This window comes from Bicyclus anynana, chromosome 8, assembly GCF_947172395.1.
Source record: "Bicyclus anynana chromosome 8, ilBicAnyn1.1, whole genome shotgun sequence".
In the NCBI taxonomy this organism is placed as follows: Eukaryota; Metazoa; Arthropoda; class Insecta; order Lepidoptera; family Nymphalidae; genus Bicyclus; species Bicyclus anynana.
Genome location: NC_069090.1, coordinates 11,088,574 through 11,107,585, shown reverse-complemented (window position 1 = coordinate 11,107,585; position 19,012 = coordinate 11,088,574). Strand labels below are relative to the sequence as shown.

Genomic DNA, 19,012 nt, shown 5'->3' with positions numbered 1-19,012 from the left:
AGTACTTTTATAAATAAATACATATTCTTCTAAATAATAAACAGATAATGGCTTTTGTAATATTATAAAAATATTTTTTATTCATTTTCAAATTCAGTAAATGGCAATAATTTTTGATAAATTTGTTCTTATAAATAAACGTTGTTGCAGCTTTGCATTCCTGCATTTCTAAGACTTGCTTATTCTTCGGTAAATAATAAAGGAAAAGTATATATTTATAACCATAGTACTAAATCAAGTCTCTCTATGTTTTGTCAATTGTCCATGTACTGAAAATATTAATAATTAAAAATGAAGCTAAAAATATACCTACCTATTCAATTACTTTTCTCTGGCTATCCATTAAACCAGCGACAGCGACTGGGAGTTGTGAATGTCAAATGTGACAGTTTTGCCTTTTGACTTTTGATTGACAGTGACAAATTGTTCTTTCTTTTGGTCAAAGTGGGAGTAAACACTAAATTAAATACCTATTACTTAAAAGAAACCCCAATTTTATTTAGAAATACGAAACATAATACAAATAGGTTAAAAGAACTCCTTGAAAAGTTCAAGCAAGAACAATAAAAATCGATATAATGGTAAGCTCCTCAATATTAAATAAGCCTTGAGATTGAAGATTTCACAGGACAAAATGTGCTTGTTTGCCGTTTCAATCTATTATAGTGATTTAAAGGCTGAGGTTCTTTAATTGTCGTACAATCTCACGCAAAAAGAAATAGTTCTACGTTATATTAAAGTTACTAAACATTCGGATTCATAATATTAGTATTACCAGTATGTTTCTCTTTCCAGTTGGTACTAGTTCTCGGAGATCTTCACATTCCACATCGCTGCAGCAGTCTGCCGCCTAAATTCAAGAAGCTCCTGTTGCCGGGCCGTATACAACACATACTGTGCACTGGTAATCTATGTACCAAGGAGTCTTATGATTATTTGAAGACTTTGGCAAGTGATGTCCATGTAGTGAGAGGGGATTTTGATGAGGTTAGTAGGAAAAAATCTTGTGACTGCTAATAGTACTGTCCTCTAGAATCAAGAACATTGCCAAGGATGGGTGTAATGGTAGTTTCACCTCTCTAGAGATGTATCCAAAAGCAAAGCATGACATGTGGTATGCACAGTAGATTTACAAGAAACGTCTGGGCTGATTGAGGTTTTCTTATTGGACGCTGGTGGACACTTTGGCTGTGGTTAATTACCACCCTACTGGCAAATATGTAACGCTAAGCGATCCAGTTCCAGTATGATGTCGTGTGGAAGCTGTATGTTAGCAAGGCTGGTGGAACAATTAACTTAACAATTGATTTTATTGTTTTTACAATATGATATGTTCTATAATCTAAATAGATTAATTTTTATTTTCTGCAAATTTCTACTAATAGCTCAGCAATTGTTTTAAAGAATTTTAAAGCACCCAAGAAATGCTACTAAAAGTGTATCACAAACAATAGAATTTATATTATAACCAATAATCATAAATGTAATATTACAGAATTCTACATACCCTGAACAAAAAGTTATAACAGTGGGTCAATTCCGCATTGGTTTGATCCATGGTCACCAAGTGGTTCCATGGGGTGATGAAGAGTCCCTCGCCCTTGTGCAGAGGCAACTAGATGTGGACATACTTATATCTGGTCACACTCATCGCTTTGAGGCTTACGAGCATGAGAATAAGTTCTACATTAATCCAGGATCTGCTACAGGTGCATACAGTCCACTATACAGGTAAGTAATTTAAATTATCTTAAAATACAGACAATTAACTTTTCAGTGAATTTTCAATACAACATCATATAATCTAGAGAGAAGTTAGTCTTTAATTATTCATCATTAATTCATAGGCACTAACAACCACAGTTCCAGATAAAAATAATTTGTATAATTTTTTTTTATTATTACAGAAATGGCACACCATCATTTGTGTTAATGGACATACAGAGTTCAACAGTTGTGACGTATGTGTACAAATTACTGGGAGATGAAGTCAAAGTTGAGAGAATCGAGTACAAGAAAGCGTAGCCAAAAGATATTTAAGAATCCCTGGACCATGGTTATGACAAAACTATTAGATCTACATCTCATTTGTTTTGTCTTCTGTGAATATGGACCAGAATAAACATTGAAGGTGCTTATTGTGACTTGCCATATTTTGTGTAGATGTCACATAGAGCTTTCAGCTGGCCAATTCACTATTATGGTCTTTATTAATAACCTATGGAAATGGACAACAAATCAATTGACTAAATGTCATCTACATACTTAATGATATCCACCGGAGTAGGCACCGGATGACATTTGTATTTTGTAACCACAGAATAAAGAATGATACAGAATGAGTCTATGCAAGAAGTGCGATGAAGCCAGTGAAACTCATAAAAACGTCATAAAACGTCACGCGGCTCCTTCACATCAGCATATACAAACATTTTTCATAATTTGTATTTTAAGATATGAAGTGTTTTCAGATAGCATGGGTACGGTGACAGTCCCTTGTATGATATTCAAAATAATGTACTATTATTGTGAATCGCGGTATACTTTCAAGAGTGATATGAACTGTCACCCGCACCATTGTACAATAAACAAACTGTAACACTTACGTAAACTAATATCATAATTGACTAATAATCAATAACTTCCTATAAAAAATACTCCATCTTATTTTTTTAGTTTTTGTGAACAGTTTTTAAAATATTTAAAAACATATGACACCATTTTTCTTCAATAATATTGGAAATTACTGATGAGACGCTTCGTGTCATACTGACTCGAAAATGTATTTGTATTTTGAATGACTGCATGACTGCCGTGTTCCGTATGCTCTATCTGCCTATTATTCTTTACTCTATGTTTGTGTCATAGTGTGTAGATAACATTTTGTCAGTTGGTTTGTCTTATTTTAAAATGAAAAAAGGCTAGCAGGTTTAAATATGTCTTAGTATCAAGTCCTTGGTCCAGACCAGTATGTATATTGTTTATAGTATTGTCAAACTTCTAGTAAATACTTCAAGACCATGTAGGTATAGTAAAGTTGGTAAGTTTCTGTGACAAAATTCATTCTATGTTCAGAATTTACTGAAAGTTTGGCACAGCTGGGTTAATTAAGTATTCAGCCACATATTCACTAGTAAACAATTATATACAATGTTTTACATATAATACACTTCACACTAATATTATAAAGGCGAAAGTTTGTGTGTGTGAGTGTGTAAGTATGTTTGTTCCTCTTTTATGCTGCGGCTACTGAAGCGATTTGGCTGAAATTTGGAATGGAAATAGATTTTACTCTGGATCAACACATAGGCTACTTTTCATCCCGAAAAAATCCATGGTTCCCGCGCGATTTGTGAAAATCTGAATTCCACGCGGATGAAGTCGCGGGCGTCCGCTAGTATTTGTATAAGTTTAGACACATGGGTCTTTAGTATGGAAATTATTTATACTAATATTATGCAGAGGTAAATATGTGACGTAGGGGATCTCTAGATCTATTGACCCTATTTTGAAAATCCTTTTTTCATATTTTAAATGTGTTTGAAAGACTTTTTCACATTTAGGTCAGTTCATCATTAACAACCTATACTCGGCTCACTGTTGAGCACGAGTCTCCTCTCAGAATGAGAGGCCTTAATCCACCACACTGGCCAAATACGGATTGGCAGACTTCACACACAGAATTGAGACAATTCTCAGGTTTCCTCATGATGTCTTTCCTACACCGTTTGAGACACGTGATATTTATGTTCTTAAAATGCACGTAACTGAAAAGTTAGAGGTGCATGCCACGGATAGGATTCGAACCTACGTCCTCCGAATCGAAGGCAGAGGTTATGTCCACTGGGCTATCACGTCTCTCTTTAATTTTAATAAGTTAACAAATGAAAATATTACATTTTAATTTGCTAGCATTATATACCTATTTGAAACACTGTTTAATAGTGAATGTACGGCTTAAGAATATCTTATTATAATATTTCACATAATCCTTGTGATCTGTTAATTTTAACTTAATAAGTAGGTAGGTATATTTCAGAGCATTTTATCAACGTTTTAGTATGTAAGTACTCGTATGTATTTAATACTTATGTGTAAAAGCCACGGCATACTATTTTGTATGTTTTTTTTTGGTAATTATTTAGTTAACTAAAACATTTATTATGTAAATCATGATGTTATTATGTACCTACTGTATTAATAAAAATATTTGATTATACGAATTTTTTTATTATACAACTAACATAAGTTAAAATATTATTTGTTTAAAGTCACTTACTTCTTTTTCGTTATAATCTTTTTGCCCATGTTAATGACCTACACTACAAAGTTTCCCTCGGAGATAATTATGGACTAGGAAATTTCACTTTTTTAAATATTTTCTTTAATATAGGTACTAAGTAGGTACTCCTCTTTTATAAACGTTTTTTTGAATATATAAATATGCATTTAATAACGAAAGCCCCATCCAAAATAGGTCAGTATTTTTTTAGAAAACCCTGACACGTGCGTAAGGGTTGAAGACAAATGTCCTTTTTTAAAATCAGGTAAAAATGAAAACTTATTTGATTATTTCAATTAGGTGGACCATTTATTATAGATCTTTTGTTCCGCTTCATATTCGCATTTTAAGTAGGTAAGTCATTAAAATGTAATAATCGTTAAACTTTAAATATGCATGTCAATTAATGTTACTTTTTAGGACCAAATTACATAAGTATCTACCTAATTGCTTCATGACTAAATAAAATCAAAATAAAGTTTATAGGTAATTTTATTTAAGAAAGACTATCTGCCCACAAACTGTATACCATTTGTTTTGTGTATCGTACAAATTGTATTGTGTTTCCCTAAATAATGTGTATTTAAATTATCATCGAAATCGGATCAGTCGTCAAAAAGTCGAGCCGTCTGTCGCAGCCGACACGACACGACAGACGACTAACTTTTGCAGACGTCCGACACAAAATTGAAAGAGCTCTTCTATTCTATGACCATGTTTTTGTTAACTCGATTGTCATCATCATTATTAAGTATTAATGGACGTCAATCCACTGGGCTATAACGGCTCATATATAAACATTTCTTAAAAGAAAGCCCGTCGATTCGAACCCAGTACCACATAGGCAATTGTTAAAAGTAATTATCTAAAATATATACAACTCAAAGGTAACTGACTGACATAGTGATCTATCAACGAATAGCCCAAACCACTGGAAGGATCGGGCTGAAATTTGGCACGCAGATTTTATGACGTAGGCATCCGCTAAGAAAGGATTTTGATCAATTGTACCCCCAATGGGATAAAATAGGGGATGAAAGTTTGTATGAAATTTTAAATCGATTTAGCTGAAATTTAGAATAGAAATAGATTTTACTCTGGATTAACACATAGGTTACTTTTCATCCCGGAAAAATTCATGGTTCCCGCAGGATTTGTGAAAAACTAAATTTCTCGCGGACGAAGTCGCGGGCGTCTGCTAGTTATCTATAAACAGCAACCACTACGTAGTTTTGCAACGCACGTACCAGTACGTCAAACATTACGCAAACTGAACAAGTTATTATTTTTTGGTAACTATTTTTACAGAAAGTGTTGAAACTCGACTTATTAAGAAACCACCGCACTACGTGTGCATGATCATGTTCCTTAATCTTACACTATTAAATAAGGAAAAATCTATTAATAAGTCTATTATCAATAATTAAGCAGTACCCTGCTTATCGAGTCTCAATATTAGAGGCAGTTAACCTAAATTGCAATAAATGCATTCAAAAGGCGTACGTGACGCGACTGCGTTAAGCATAGCGCGTCCACTGTCCACGTGAGCGCCATGCTCTCTACGGCGCAAGATCAAAACCCAATAAATGCTATTTTTTATCATTGTAGTAATATCATAGATAAAAGAATAATAGGCAGATAGAACACGGCAGTGATGCAGCCATTCCAAATACAAATTCAAAAACCAATACATTCTCGAATCAGTACGACAGAGAGTTATCATCAGTAATTTTCAATAATATTCAAGAAAAAAATAGTCTTATTCTTTAAATATTTTAAAACTGTTCACAAAAACTAATGAAATAATATGGAGTATTTTTTTTATAGATAATTATTGATTATTATTAGTCTAATATATTAATATACGTAATTATTTTTTTAATTTTCCTTTGGTCGTTATTCTAGGTCAGTTAAGCCAAGCCAATCCGCAGAAGCTTAAACTTAAAGCCTGCTGCTTTGCTCATCTTAAAATTAATAATAATCCACTTACTAGGTTTTGGTCTACAACAGTCACTCAGCGTTCAGTCTCAGTACCCAATCTTCCTATTCATATCATAGTCAAACACAACTATCGAAAGCGTCCTCGAATTTTTATCTCAACAACCATTGAAAAACCTTTCCTAAAGTCCCAAAAATAAAGTCGAATGTCGTTTGGAAACCGGTCATAAATAAAAGACGCCGGTAAACAAAAACAGTTGCACATTTACACGTCTAGCGTAAAACTGTCAAGTTCATAGTCGTATGCATTAACATGCACTCTAATATAGAACTTATGTCTTCGATTTATGGACTCCTATCCTTAATGTTTTTTTCTGTTTACTAATCTATCGTAATATCTCCGTTGTGCTGGTTGGAAACTAGCTCGCCCCTCCTCTGTGTGCATTTAATAAAACTGAACGCATATTCGAATTTCAAATCAGATAGTTGTTGTGCAGTGACGCGTGTGGTTGTACCGGAAGTTGCGTTCGAAAACGTTTAAAAAATATTTCTTTTTATTTACATAATTCAGAGCATTGTATTGTTATGATTAAATAAATAATATTTGATATTATTTAGGGTTTTATAAGTGTTGTTAGATATATAAAAGTGACAAAATGGCGATCTCTTTAATGAGATGTGGACTGCGTTCAGCCGCATTCAACTTTGAAAGAGCCGCTTCTGTGCTTTCAAGTACCAGTGCTCAAACTCAGATGAAGGTAAATGATAATAATTATAGTTACATAGATAATAGTTTTTTATTAAAATAAATAAAATCTTATAAACGTTTTACTAATAACATCTATGGTGTAAAGTGTAAACAATTTACGCTAAAAGATGAACTCTACAAATGCATCGCGGTGGTCTTCTATAAAACGTGTCTGTATCTGGTTCCGTTAAACTATTGTAAAAAAACAATAGTTTTTTTGAGTCCTACTGTCTTTGTTTTTTTTGTATCAGTATCTACGTACCTGCTCAAACATTCCAATGGATACTTGGGGTATTTCGATCACACATATATTATAATAATCTTAGATGATAAGGTTCAAGTCTTTTAATTAGCTTTAACGACAGGTAATTAAACAGTAAACCTGCCATTATTAAATGAATATTTTTTTGTTATTGATTATATTATATTATGCCTTTAATACATAATGGCATTTTTATCATAAAAAGGATATGATGTCAACGTCAGCATAGCAGAATTTTTAATATAATTTAAAATATTAATATTTTTTTATTTAGTTTAAAGTTTAATCATTAAACGAATTTATATTTAATATACCAAAATTAAAATCCTCATTAATTATCTTTCTCTTTTGATAACTAACAATTAAAAACAAAACAGTATGATAAAAGCATACCCCATTTCGTTATGAAAATGCAGTGACCGTCGATATCTAACCTTTTATCACCGAGTCCTCATAGCCAAGTGGCACGTTTATTCTCTTTCTACCATCGCTAACGCTTCGAAAAGTAGAAAGATGTATGGGATGACATTTGCTATCGATAGGTCACGTGATCATAATATGTCATGCCCATACATTTTTCTAGTTTTCGAAGCGTCAGCGATCGTAGAAAGACAATCGACATGCCACTTGGCTAGTGGGGCTGGTACGAATGAATGATACGTAATAATACCTAAGTAATTTAGTACGTAATAAAAGTTGTTTTGCTTGGAGGAAGGCTATAAGCAACAAGAATCGACATAAAAAAAATGTTACAAAAACGTGAAAATCTATTTATTCCTTTTGAGAGCTTTCTCTGAGTGTGCAGCATAAACTGTTTAAGTTACGCAAAAATCCCGCTTCATGCGGCAGCATTTTGAAAAAATCTCAAAATCACTAGTCCCGTCACTAGCGTCACTGCTACGAATGAATGATATGTAATAATACCTAAGTAATTTAGTACGTAATAAAAGATGTTTTGCTTGGAGGAAGGCTATATAAGCAACAAGAATCGACATAATAAATTTACGACCAATATGAGCGAAGCAGCAATGAAAAATGTTACAAAAACGTGAAAAGCTATTTATTCCTTTTGAGAGCTTTCGCTGAGTGTGCTGCATACACGGTTTAAGTTACGCAAAAATACCGAATCGTCCTATTACTAGCGTACAAAAATCTAGTAAGCCCTTAAGGTAGTAGGTACGTAGTATTTTCATAGAATCCAAACCGGTAGACAACCTTGGACGGGTATCTACGTACCTTGAATAGCCAAAACAATATGTAATAAAAACAACAAACAATATTCGTGGATCGTAAACAAAAATATTAGGTAGGTAGGTGCCTACGTGTTGTTTACCATGTTATATAACAAGTAGGTAGGTACTCTACCTAGGTATATCACAGTATGAATAATATTATATAGTACAAATAGCGGCCCCGGTCAAGCTTCGCATTGACTTTTATGCACTTACTTCTTCCCTACCCCTACCCAAACTCTATCCCTAAATTTCCCCTAAGCTGTCCTTGTATCTTTCAAGTTGGATCAAACATAATCAAATCATCATCATTATCAATCCATAATTAGCGCATTGCTGAGCTAAAGTCTCCTCTCAGAAAGAGAGTGGTTAGGCCAATAGTCCACCACCCTGGCCCGATGCGGATTGGCCGACTTCACACGAGAATTAAGAAAATTCTCTGGTATGCAGATTTCCTCACGATGTTTTTCCTTCACCGGGCTATCACAGCTCAATATCAATAGGTACCTACCTATAATTATTATGCATTACTTATTTTTTAAAGAGAGGATTAAGTTACTTTCACATTCATCAGACGTACCCTTGACATTTTCTACAGGTTCCTTCTGCGCATGAAATGCGTCGAACTGGCTTAGCAGGATATCAAAACTGGATAGGGTACGCTTAATAATATTTATGACGATGTTGTTGTCATTCTAGTTAGCTTTGATAGCCTTGAAATATTTACGGGTCAATCTTCAAAGTACCTACCTACTACCTTTCTAACAAAAAAAAGAATCAACATCAGCCTACGAACATTAATAATCATTGACTTGTCAACACTCTGTAGTTTCACCCACATACGAATAGTTCGCGTTATCATGGGAATACAGAAATATAAATGCAGATAAAAATAGACTATCACTCGCAAATAATGTGGCTTTCTATTGTTAAAAGAATTTTCAAAATCGATCCTGTATAGACATTAGTATTAACTACGAGTTAATGAATTTTATGTTTTTATTTTTTTTTATCTTTAAAAATAATATCCATAGGTACTTATTATGAAAGTGTGTGTGTCCGTCTTTCACGGCAAAACGGAGCGACGAATCGACGTGATTGACACGTAGAGAATTAAGAAAATTCTCTAATGCAGGTTTCCTCACGATGTTTTTTCTTCACCATTTGAGTCACGTGATATTTAATTTCTTAAAATGCACATTAGGTACTGAAAAGTTGGTGGTGCATGCCTCGGACCGGAATCGAACCTACGCCCTCCGAATCGAAGGCAGAGGTCATATCCACTTGGCTATCAGGGCCCTAGGTATAAAGCGTATTTTTTAAATATTTTTATTAGGGATGATGACAGTTTTTTAAATTGAATTGTATATAAATTAAGAGTATACTAATAGTAAAGCAATTTTGTAAAAGGAACAGGGTATCTGCGATCATAACTTTCGGAGCTACAGGGATTTAAAGAGTCAGATTTGCGGCGCTGCCGCGGGTCCCTGAGAAAACGCCCTATACAAAATGGCTCGAACTAATGACGTCGTAGGCAATGTAATTGATCGTTAGATTTGTATGCGCGTTCAAACAAAATTACTAATATCTTTGTTATTTGTGCGTTTATGCTTATAGTTCATTTATTAAAAAATGTCACATTTAATGTAAGGAAGCTAAAACTGTATGAATTTTTATTTATTTATATATTCAAACCTAGTCATCATCCCCATTTGAAAAAACATCTCCACAGTCCCCAGCCACATAGCGGCAACTCTTCAAAAAACTCTGTTAAAGATATTTTTTTAAAGACAACATTATAGATTTATAATGAAGGGTTTGGGTAAGAATTTTATAACGAAGCTAACGGTCTGGCGATTGATTTTGTCACGTTTTCGTATCCGGCTCAAAACTGGTAAAACTTATATACTTCAATCAGTAAACAGTTGCCAAGATTTGTCCATTGCGTCGACTATGATAATGAGTTCGATGACCCCATTACTGAGTGGCGCCCGCAGGCGTCTAACCATGCTTTGTACACAGCGAAACCAACTTTATATGTACTTTACAGCCTTCGTTAAATGTAAATAAACAATATACTTTCATAAGTAAGTACTTTGTAGAAACAAGTCCCTTAGACGCGGCGCTAATGGCGTTCAAACAAAGTGGCGCTCATTATTATTTGGTAATGGCGGTCATAATGTCATTTGTGTAAGGCGCTGCAATTTTAGTTCAGGTTTCAACCGCGGGACTTCTTTATAGCGCGGAGTCTATTTACGACTGTACAAAACGTAGTCCTCCGCCGCGTCTGTCTACGGTAAACTTGAAAAGTACTGAATTAAGGCGATGTAAATATTAATTCAGGTTTCAGCCGCGGGACTTCTTTATGACGCGGAGTCTACCTACGAGTATACAAAACGTAGTCCTCCGCCGCGTCTGTCTACGATAAATTTGAAAACTGCTGAATGGATTTTCATGCGGGTTTCACGAATATATAAAGTGATTATTGATTTATTGGTAAAAGAATATTAAGACGATAATTGTTGAGAGTGTCGGAAATAGTTAAGCCGCTTCGTTAAAAACACTGCCTTCCCTTTCAGATATAATAAAACAATATGTTACAAGTTCCTCGATTAAAGGCGGTTTTAACATTCATTATTTAAGTTATTGTGGAGGGGAGGTATCAGTGTTGGTATGAATGAGAGGGTATTTGATTACTTGAGCTCAGTTGTTTGTTAGGCAGCATACACACCGTCACGCTGCCAGCCGCATTAGTGATTTTGTGCAATAATGTTTTGTGTTGTAATTATTAAGCATTTTTTTCCGTTTAAAGCTTTCGGATCGCTTTCGGATCGGATTAATCAAAATCAAAATCTATACTTCTATACTAATATTATAAAGCTGAAAAGTTTGTTTGTTTGGTTGACCGCGCTAATCTTAGGAACTACTGGTCCTATTTGAAAAATTCTTTCAGTGTTAGATAGCCCATTTATCGAAGAAGGTATAATTAAGGCTACATATTAATTAAGGCTATATATTATCCCCGTATTCCGACGGGAACGGGAACCACGCGGGTCAAACCGCGCGGCGTCAGCTAGTCAATGCTAATATTGGCGTTTTTCTAATACGTTATAAAGAATTTATGACATAGGTAGGTACCTACATTGTTTTTTTGTTAGTTAGTTAGTTAGTTTAGTGGTAGTTGCTGATTTTATTTAACTTCGTGACTTTCGATAAAAAATGTAGCTTTCTGATAACTTTCTTCGTTCTAGGTCGGATATAAGTTATCTGTCGGATAACTTTTTTCGTTACACCGAGCGGATATGTTTGCTTAACCTTAACAACTGACAGTTTTATTTACGTTTCCAATTCATTCAATTGAATAACAAACGGGACTTTTATTCGGTTTAATATTGCAACAATGACCCGTTTTTATCGGAACGACCAGTAACGTTTGAGGTCAAACTGTGCGATCGTTCTGTTTGTACATCAAATTCGATCTCATTTATTATTTGTCTGACTACTGACAATTTGATTTGAACTGCCTTATTGGTTTCGTAGTTAGCTGGTCCAGCTGCGGACAATGAGGTCTAGGGTTCGAATCCCGGGTCAGGCCAACAAAAAAATACATTATTGGGGTTTTTAGAATTTAAACTATCGTGAGTGTTATTCATATTAATATTAATTTATTATAAAACACGGCTAAAACTCACGCGATACAACGTCAGAGTATGCCGGCATGCATGTTTCGATCGTGCCGCGTTGCAATAACCAGCTCATGACTAAGGGCCTCGTATTTGAAATTTCGGTTCGAAACTAGTCGGGCATACTTCGACGTTGTATCACGTAAGTTTTAGCCGTGTTTTATAATAAATTAATAGTTATTGGGACTATGCTTACTAGAATAATCTTAGTTGGGAAGTTGGCGGTGTTGGTACACCCCCGTGCCTCGAAGAGCACGTAAAGCCTGCGCCTGATCTTTCACCGGTCGTGTCGGTCTGCCGTCCTATCGGACTATGAGAGTGAGGGAAAAGAAAGTGCACCTGTGCACTTTAATCTCTTGCAGTACGCAGGAGATTAAAGTGATTAATCTCACCATGAGATTGGCCGCGCGGCCGTGAAGTTAAGACTATTAGCCGCTTTTGTTCGCCTTAATTTAAAATGTGGCATGTCTGACTGTTGCATGTTTGTTTACGACATTTTGCGTAACAACCTGCGTTGGTGATTTGACCGAGTTATTTTGTATGCAAATATAATCTTACATTCACTTCCTTGGCCGAAGGTTTTGGTTACGAATTCAATGTTGACATTCGATAAAAGGTTTTTTAATAACTAAGTAGCAACGATACTGTTTGAACGAATAAATAAGCTCAAACTTATCTATTCTTTCGTTTATCATCAAAATATGCAAATGGAAGGACATAACAGGAGAAGAACGCCAAAGAAGTGATAATGTTGGGATTGGAGTCTGTGAACGAAGATGAAGATGTGTGAAGTGTTTAAAAGGTTAATCATGAGTTGATGTAAGACAGAGGTGAATGGAACAAATATGAAATATTGTAACGACCAAAGATTTTAGAATAATCAATAGAAATACCTATAGATATGTCACTAGCGTGTTAAAACTGAGGCGAAGAAAAGTGGCTAATTGACCGCATTTCATTGAGTCGCATATGTATAATACCTAAATATATAATGTCGAGTTATGATGTGTGTTTAGGAACTTTAAAAACTGTATATACTAAAATATATAATGGAATTAATCACGAAATAGCCGACTATCTAAAATCAGCTCACTTTTTGCGGTGATTTTGTAGGCCCGTAATATGGTATCGATCTCACATAAGTGGGATAAAGACATGGAGATGATGATGAGATTAGGTAAACAAAATCATTAAATATTTAAATCCATAATCCATTATCATATTTTGAAGAAAATTTCATTTTAATAAGCTATTTATGTTAGCTGCGGGTCTGTGAATGTTGAAATGCCATACGTTAAGTGAATGTTCGTATTGGTTCAAGGTAGAGAAGGGCATTGGCCCTTCGCTATTGTATTTACCCGTCTGTAGAGCAGACCCTTTGCAGTTTTATATGTAATTTATGTTAACAAAGTAGAATACACTCGCTGAGTTCAATATATGTGTATGTCAGTAAATATGTAGGAGCTTTATTTCGGGTCGGGATGAAATGTACAAGCCTATGGAACAGTGATAACTTCATCTGTGTAGAAAAAATAGGGTACAACTTGAATTACATAAAGCAATGTTATATTTTTACAGAAAGAATTTACACTCTTTACTTTTTTCGCAGTGGTATGCGCGGTAGATTTACAAAACGGACGTCCTGGGTTCGATCCCCAGCTGGGCATATTGAGATTTTCTTAATTAGTCCAGGTCTGGCTGGTGGGAGGCTTCGGTCGTGGCTAGTTACAACCCTACCGGCAAAGACGTATCGCCAAGCGATTTAGCGTTCCGGTACGATGCCGTGTAGAAACCGAAAGGGGTGTGGATTTTCATCCTCCTCCTAACAAGTTAGCCCGCTTCCATCTTAGACTGCATCATCACTTACCATCAGGTGAGATTGTAGTGAAGGGCTAACTTGTAAAGAATAAAAAAAAACTAACTTACGTTAAATGAGCGATTTAAAAATCGAATAATAAGAAAAACTAAAACCCATTTGAAACACTTGAAACGGGTCGGAAAATTTGGATAATCGTTGAATAACATAGATACTTCCTCCCTATAGTAATCGGTAATGTAATGCCCATGGTGTATTACCATGTTGCTTCAATGCGGGTTGGTGAGCTTTGAGTGACAATTAATAAATGACCCTTTAACGATCATTATTAAATGTTAACGATAATTTTATTAACATAATGAATAGTTAACTGCTCTCCGAGGCACAGGGGCCTAACATTTCCAATATCCCAGGCCCAGAGACGTTACTCAAAATATTTTTGAAGACAAAAAGCTCAATACCACTTCATCAAGAAGACAACTACTTAGTTACTATGTTACTAAATATCATCATCATCAGCCAATCCACTCCTGGCTCAGACTAATTACATAAGGACCTGCCTCGCTAGACGTTACTTTTCTGTCAAAGTATATGATCAACGATCTAATGCGATTATAAAAACTGTCTCTATAGAATCGATGTTTCATATTTGTAATTGTGTTCGTCGTTTAAAGAGCACCGTAAAATACCTTTTTGTGTACCTAGTTGAATGGTGTAAAAAACGGTCAACAACTTCTAATTTAGTATAAGATATGTACCTAATCTAAGCTCGTTTTCCTTATAGAAATGACAGAGAATTTTATTCGTGAAATTGGGTGCTATACTAGTCCTTAGGTTATTAGTCTGAGACTGCTGGACATACTGGCCTGGCATACTGGCCTTTTGTTAAGCAGCGCCAGCCCGCTCTATTTTTGGGTTTTTGCATCCAATAGATTCTAGCCACATTCAGGAGGTCCCACCCACACTCTGCTTACTAATACTAATACTAAAGATACAATGATTATTTGTTTGCAGCTGATTCACACGAAGGTGACCTGCAACGGCAAAGTGTGCTATATCCAGCGCCAAGAGCCGCGTGAGCTGGACCTCGTGGAGCAGGCACTAGCGTTGAGGAGGAACTACAGCAAACAGCACGGCAGGCCCGAGGAGAACCGCAGGAAAAAGGAAGCCGACAGCGATAGTGACTCCGATTCTGACACCGAGTGCAAAGGATTTGATCGGGTTAGTTGAAAATAAAATAGAATTTATAAAATTACGAAGGCCTAATATCAGAAAAACAGTTAGCAGTTTAGCCAGATTGGTATTGAAGACGTTTGTGTCAGAATTTCAATTTATCATAATGGAAAAATGCAGCTGATTTATTTTTGATTAATCCAATCATAATATCTACACCTAAGTAAACCTTTATCTATCCAATCGTGTAATTAAATTAATGTCACCAATTTTGTTACATTAGATTTTAGATTGACACTCACTATGAAAATAATTTAAAGATGTCAAAAGCTCTTTTTTTTTCTCTTCCACAGTGGTTGTCTGGAAGAGATCGCTCTTTAGCGATAAGACCGCCATTTGTACATTAGTTTCTAAGTATTATTATAAGTTATTGTTTATTTTTGTTTTAATGTACAATAAAGTATATTTCTTCTTCTTCTTCTTCTTCTCTCTTCTTTACAATATTAGAAGCCGTCTGGTACCTTCTAATATTTATTGTAGTCTAAACCAATCCTGATTGTTGCAGTCAGAGTTCTGGCGTCGGAAAATGCGTACAGTGCACAACATCCTTGACGTCGACAAGGATGGCTTGATCTCGTTCAACGATTTCCTGCTCCTGTCCGAACGGTTCAAGGCGCTGGGACATCTGGACGACGAGCAGGCTAAAGAGTTTACTGCTATTATTAAGGTAGATATATAAAACAATAACCCATTTCTGGTTTACCATCCGGGCTGTACCTAATGCCGTAGCCACGCAATACTTCACGCGCTGCTTCGATATTGTCCTGTCTGTCTACATACTGTTCTAGTGTGTGTGTGTGTGTGTAGGGGGTGTGTGTGTGTGTGTGGGTGTGTGTGTGTGTGTGTGTGTGTGTGTGTGTGTGTGTGTGTGTGTGTGTGTGTGTGTGTGTGTGTGTGTGTGTGTGTGTTTAAGTTTAGTCGGAAAAATGCGCGACATGCGAGACAAATCCAACGTTTTATGGGACTATTTTACTAATTAATTCAAAGCGGGATTACATGTAGCATTACGGGACGGTTGGCCGCCTTACCATACTAGTCCTTTCACTCCAGTTCAAAACTGACAAAATAGAGAGTGCTTGGCAGAACCAGCGACGTCTCTGCCTGCGTCTCTCGCTACTTCCCACGCCACTCGTGCAGTTTGTGGCGCTGACTGACTACAGCCCACTCGAATCTTTCATTCCTGTCATGGTTCAAAATTCATTTGTTTTTTATGACGGAATTGCAAAAGGCATTTGATCAAAGCAAAAGTATAAATTAATATGATTCTTGATGAATTACTCTATTTATATTACTGGGCAAAGAACGTTTGTATGATCCTACGTAATTCAGTTACTATCAAGAACACATCCAATCATATCACTGCAAGGGAGGACTCTCGGACCAAAATTATTCAACCTATATAAAGTTATTTGTGATTTACTACAGTTGACCTGGGAAGAGCAATGGGGTGCCATAGACCCCTACAACTTTGTCACAGTGGAGCAGTATTTGGAAGATATGCATCACGTGCTCAATGACAAGACATTGAAAAAGAAAGCCCACCGGTGGTTGCCGTATTTATTTAAGGTAAGCCCAATTATAGCAAAAACATTATAGCAGATGTAAGACCAATTTATTCAAATGAATGTAATCTAGAAGTTACAACATTAGAAAAAGATTCATGTACAATTTGTACAAATTATGTATAATGTTAACTAATCAATCTTTATGTTGAAACTAGCAGATTCCCTATGGTTTCAGTCGTGTAGTTCCCGTTTTCTAGGGAATACGGGGATTAAAAATAACCTATGGTACTCGCTGATAACTTTCTATTAAATATAGAATAGTTAAAATTGGAGCAGTATTTCATCTTTCATCTTTATTATTATCATCATTAATCTTATATTCTATTGAACTTTATGTTTGCAGGCGGTAGACAAAGACAAGTCCGGCTTCATCTCTGTGAACGAGTTCAAGTTGTTCTTCCAGTGTCTCGGACTCAGCAACGAGCACGCTGCTGTCGCCTTTGCGGTCATCGACACTAATGGGGTTAGTTTTATATGTAGTTCACTTTAAAAAATCAGTTATCAAAATTGCACATTGAAGCTTGTGAACATTATGTTAATCCAAATTGTATATTTTTGTAACCTCTTGTTCCTTTGATATTTACTGTTTGCTTTCACCAGATCGCTTACGCTCGTTATCAAAACGTATTTTGCTATTTCTTATTCAAAAATATTGTATGTACAGCGTTGTGGTTTTTGTTATCTGTTGTTGCTTTCTTTGATAAAGAATTTCCGTGATAAGTACTTCTATGCCATGTGCACTTTAAATGACCACAAAAGTGGTAGATAGAGACGAATATTATATTTTTTTCTATTTTCACTCATGAACTTATTTTTCTTATTTTTTACAGGATGGCAAAGTATCGCTCAAAGAATTTGTGAAACTTGGCAAAGACTTTTTCACATCAGAAGACGAGACACGAGTTTCTAAAATGTTTTGGGGACCATTAACTGAAGTCTGATTAATATAAAAATTACATTATAACTTGTATACCTACTTTAGGTTATTTACTTATATTTTAGATATGCTAGTTTCCTAAGGGCTTAAAATGTCGTTTTTCTGTATTAAAAGTTAGGTAATTATTGTGTAATTTAAAAAGTCGTTTAAAAGATCATTGACGATTGAAAAATTGTTTAATGATTACGGCTAGGACTCGATTTTTGCGGTGTGCTTAGACGCTGATTGTTTTTGTAGTAACGAAATCAAGAATTATTAAAAATTGTACGGTCGTAAGAGATACTAAATGACTTGGGATAACATTCCTAAATTATACTTAAGTTTTTATTGAGTAAGATTTTAAATGACTAATATCGCAATCGAAATTAAGCGCAATTTAAAGGGATTTTAATTTTTGTCTACTATAAATGGTCTTTTTGATTTTAAAAATTCTATCAACATTAGAAAGCCAAATTTTCACTGAGTAACATAGGCTATATCATTCCCGTATTCTTAACGTGAAAACACGTTGCGTCCGTTAGAATATATTATGTCGTTTTGTCTTGTCACTAGAGCGACACTAGTGCGAACTAAAATAGTCCTGGAACTATTAGCCCCCCTTCGCATGAGAGTTTTTTTAACTGACGACGTTAAAAAAGCGTCCAAATACAACAAAATATGCATTCCCAATATGTTCACACGTCAGCGTTTTTAAAACACGACGCTTTTTTTGAGCAGTGTTGCATATTCAGTTTTGGGCGTTGGAAATAACCCTTCATTTAACTTCATACTAAAGACTCTCCTGTGAATGAGGGTTAATAGTTCCAGGACAATTTTAGTTTGCACTAGTGTCGCTATAGTGTCGAGACAAAAAGGCATAATTTCATTGTTATTCGAGTGGTTGACCTAAAATTACGTCTTATAATTAGGTATATTATAATTAAGTGCTCATTTACTCATAAAATAAGTTAGTGCCGTAGAAATACGGAAGTCATTGTATGTGTTCAGATAAAATGTAAAAAAGCACAAAAATAATATAAAAAACCTGAGATGGATCTCAATAAAATGACGCCAGTAAATAATTTCTTTTACTTTTCCTTACATAACATCTCCAAAATCTTTGAATCAACTAAAAAGAAAGATTAATAAAACCTAACTGTGTTTCCATTAATAGAAAATTGTTATACAAGGGGCTAAAAAGACCCATTATATACGAGGAACACTTTCGTAAGTGAATCCATTCGTTGTTGTTTTCTTCACTTATTAAATTTTTCGTAGGTATCGTAGGTAAGTATTTAAGTAAATGCGTCTCGACTTTGATGGTAACAGATTGAAAA

The 19,012-nt window shown here is 35.1% G+C and overlaps 2 protein-coding genes across 2 annotated transcripts; both read left to right on the top strand.

Annotated features, from left to right (window-relative positions):
• Positions 1-420: 420 nt before the first annotated feature.
• On the top strand, positions 421-4,219 carry LOC112048404 (vacuolar protein sorting-associated protein 29). Its single transcript, XM_024085921.2, has 4 exons — positions 421-581; positions 796-987; positions 1,496-1,731; positions 1,908-4,219. Exons 1-4 carry the CDS (start codon positions 579-581, stop codon positions 2,023-2,025), a joined length of 549 nt encoding a protein of 182 aa, XP_023941689.1. The 5' UTR covers positions 421-578; the 3' UTR covers positions 2,026-4,219.
• A 2,479-nt stretch (positions 4,220-6,698) lies between these two features.
• LOC112048405 (sarcoplasmic calcium-binding protein) lies at positions 6,699-18,757 on the top strand. Its single transcript, XM_024085922.2, has 6 exons — positions 6,699-6,978; positions 14,976-15,182; positions 15,700-15,861; positions 16,620-16,760; positions 17,103-17,222; positions 17,590-18,757. Exons 1-6 carry the CDS (start codon positions 6,877-6,879, stop codon positions 17,698-17,700), a joined length of 843 nt encoding a protein of 280 aa, XP_023941690.1. The 5' UTR covers positions 6,699-6,876; the 3' UTR covers positions 17,701-18,757.
• Positions 18,758-19,012: the final 255 nt, after the last annotated feature.

What these genes read in the sequence shown, in the direction of transcription:
- LOC112048404 (XM_024085921.2), top strand. An exon ending in TGAGAGGGGATTTTGATGAG is followed by an intron (nt 988 to 1,495) that starts GTTAGTAGGAAA and finishes GTAATATTACAG; the next exon opens with AATTCTACATACCCTGAACA. An exon ending in GCATACAGTCCACTATACAG is followed by an intron (nt 1,732 to 1,907) that starts GTAAGTAATTTA and finishes TTATTATTACAG; the next exon opens with AAATGGCACACCATCATTTG.
- LOC112048405 (XM_024085922.2), top strand. Translation starts at nt 6,877, where the DNA reads ATGGCGATCTCTTTAATGAGATGTGGACTGCGTTCAGCCGCATTCAAC. An exon ending in AGTGCAAAGGATTTGATCGG is followed by an intron (nt 15,183 to 15,699) that starts GTTAGTTGAAAA and finishes TGATTGTTGCAG; the next exon opens with TCAGAGTTCTGGCGTCGGAA. An exon ending in GGTTGCCGTATTTATTTAAG is followed by an intron (nt 16,761 to 17,102) that starts GTAAGCCCAATT and finishes TTATGTTTGCAG; the next exon opens with GCGGTAGACAAAGACAAGTC.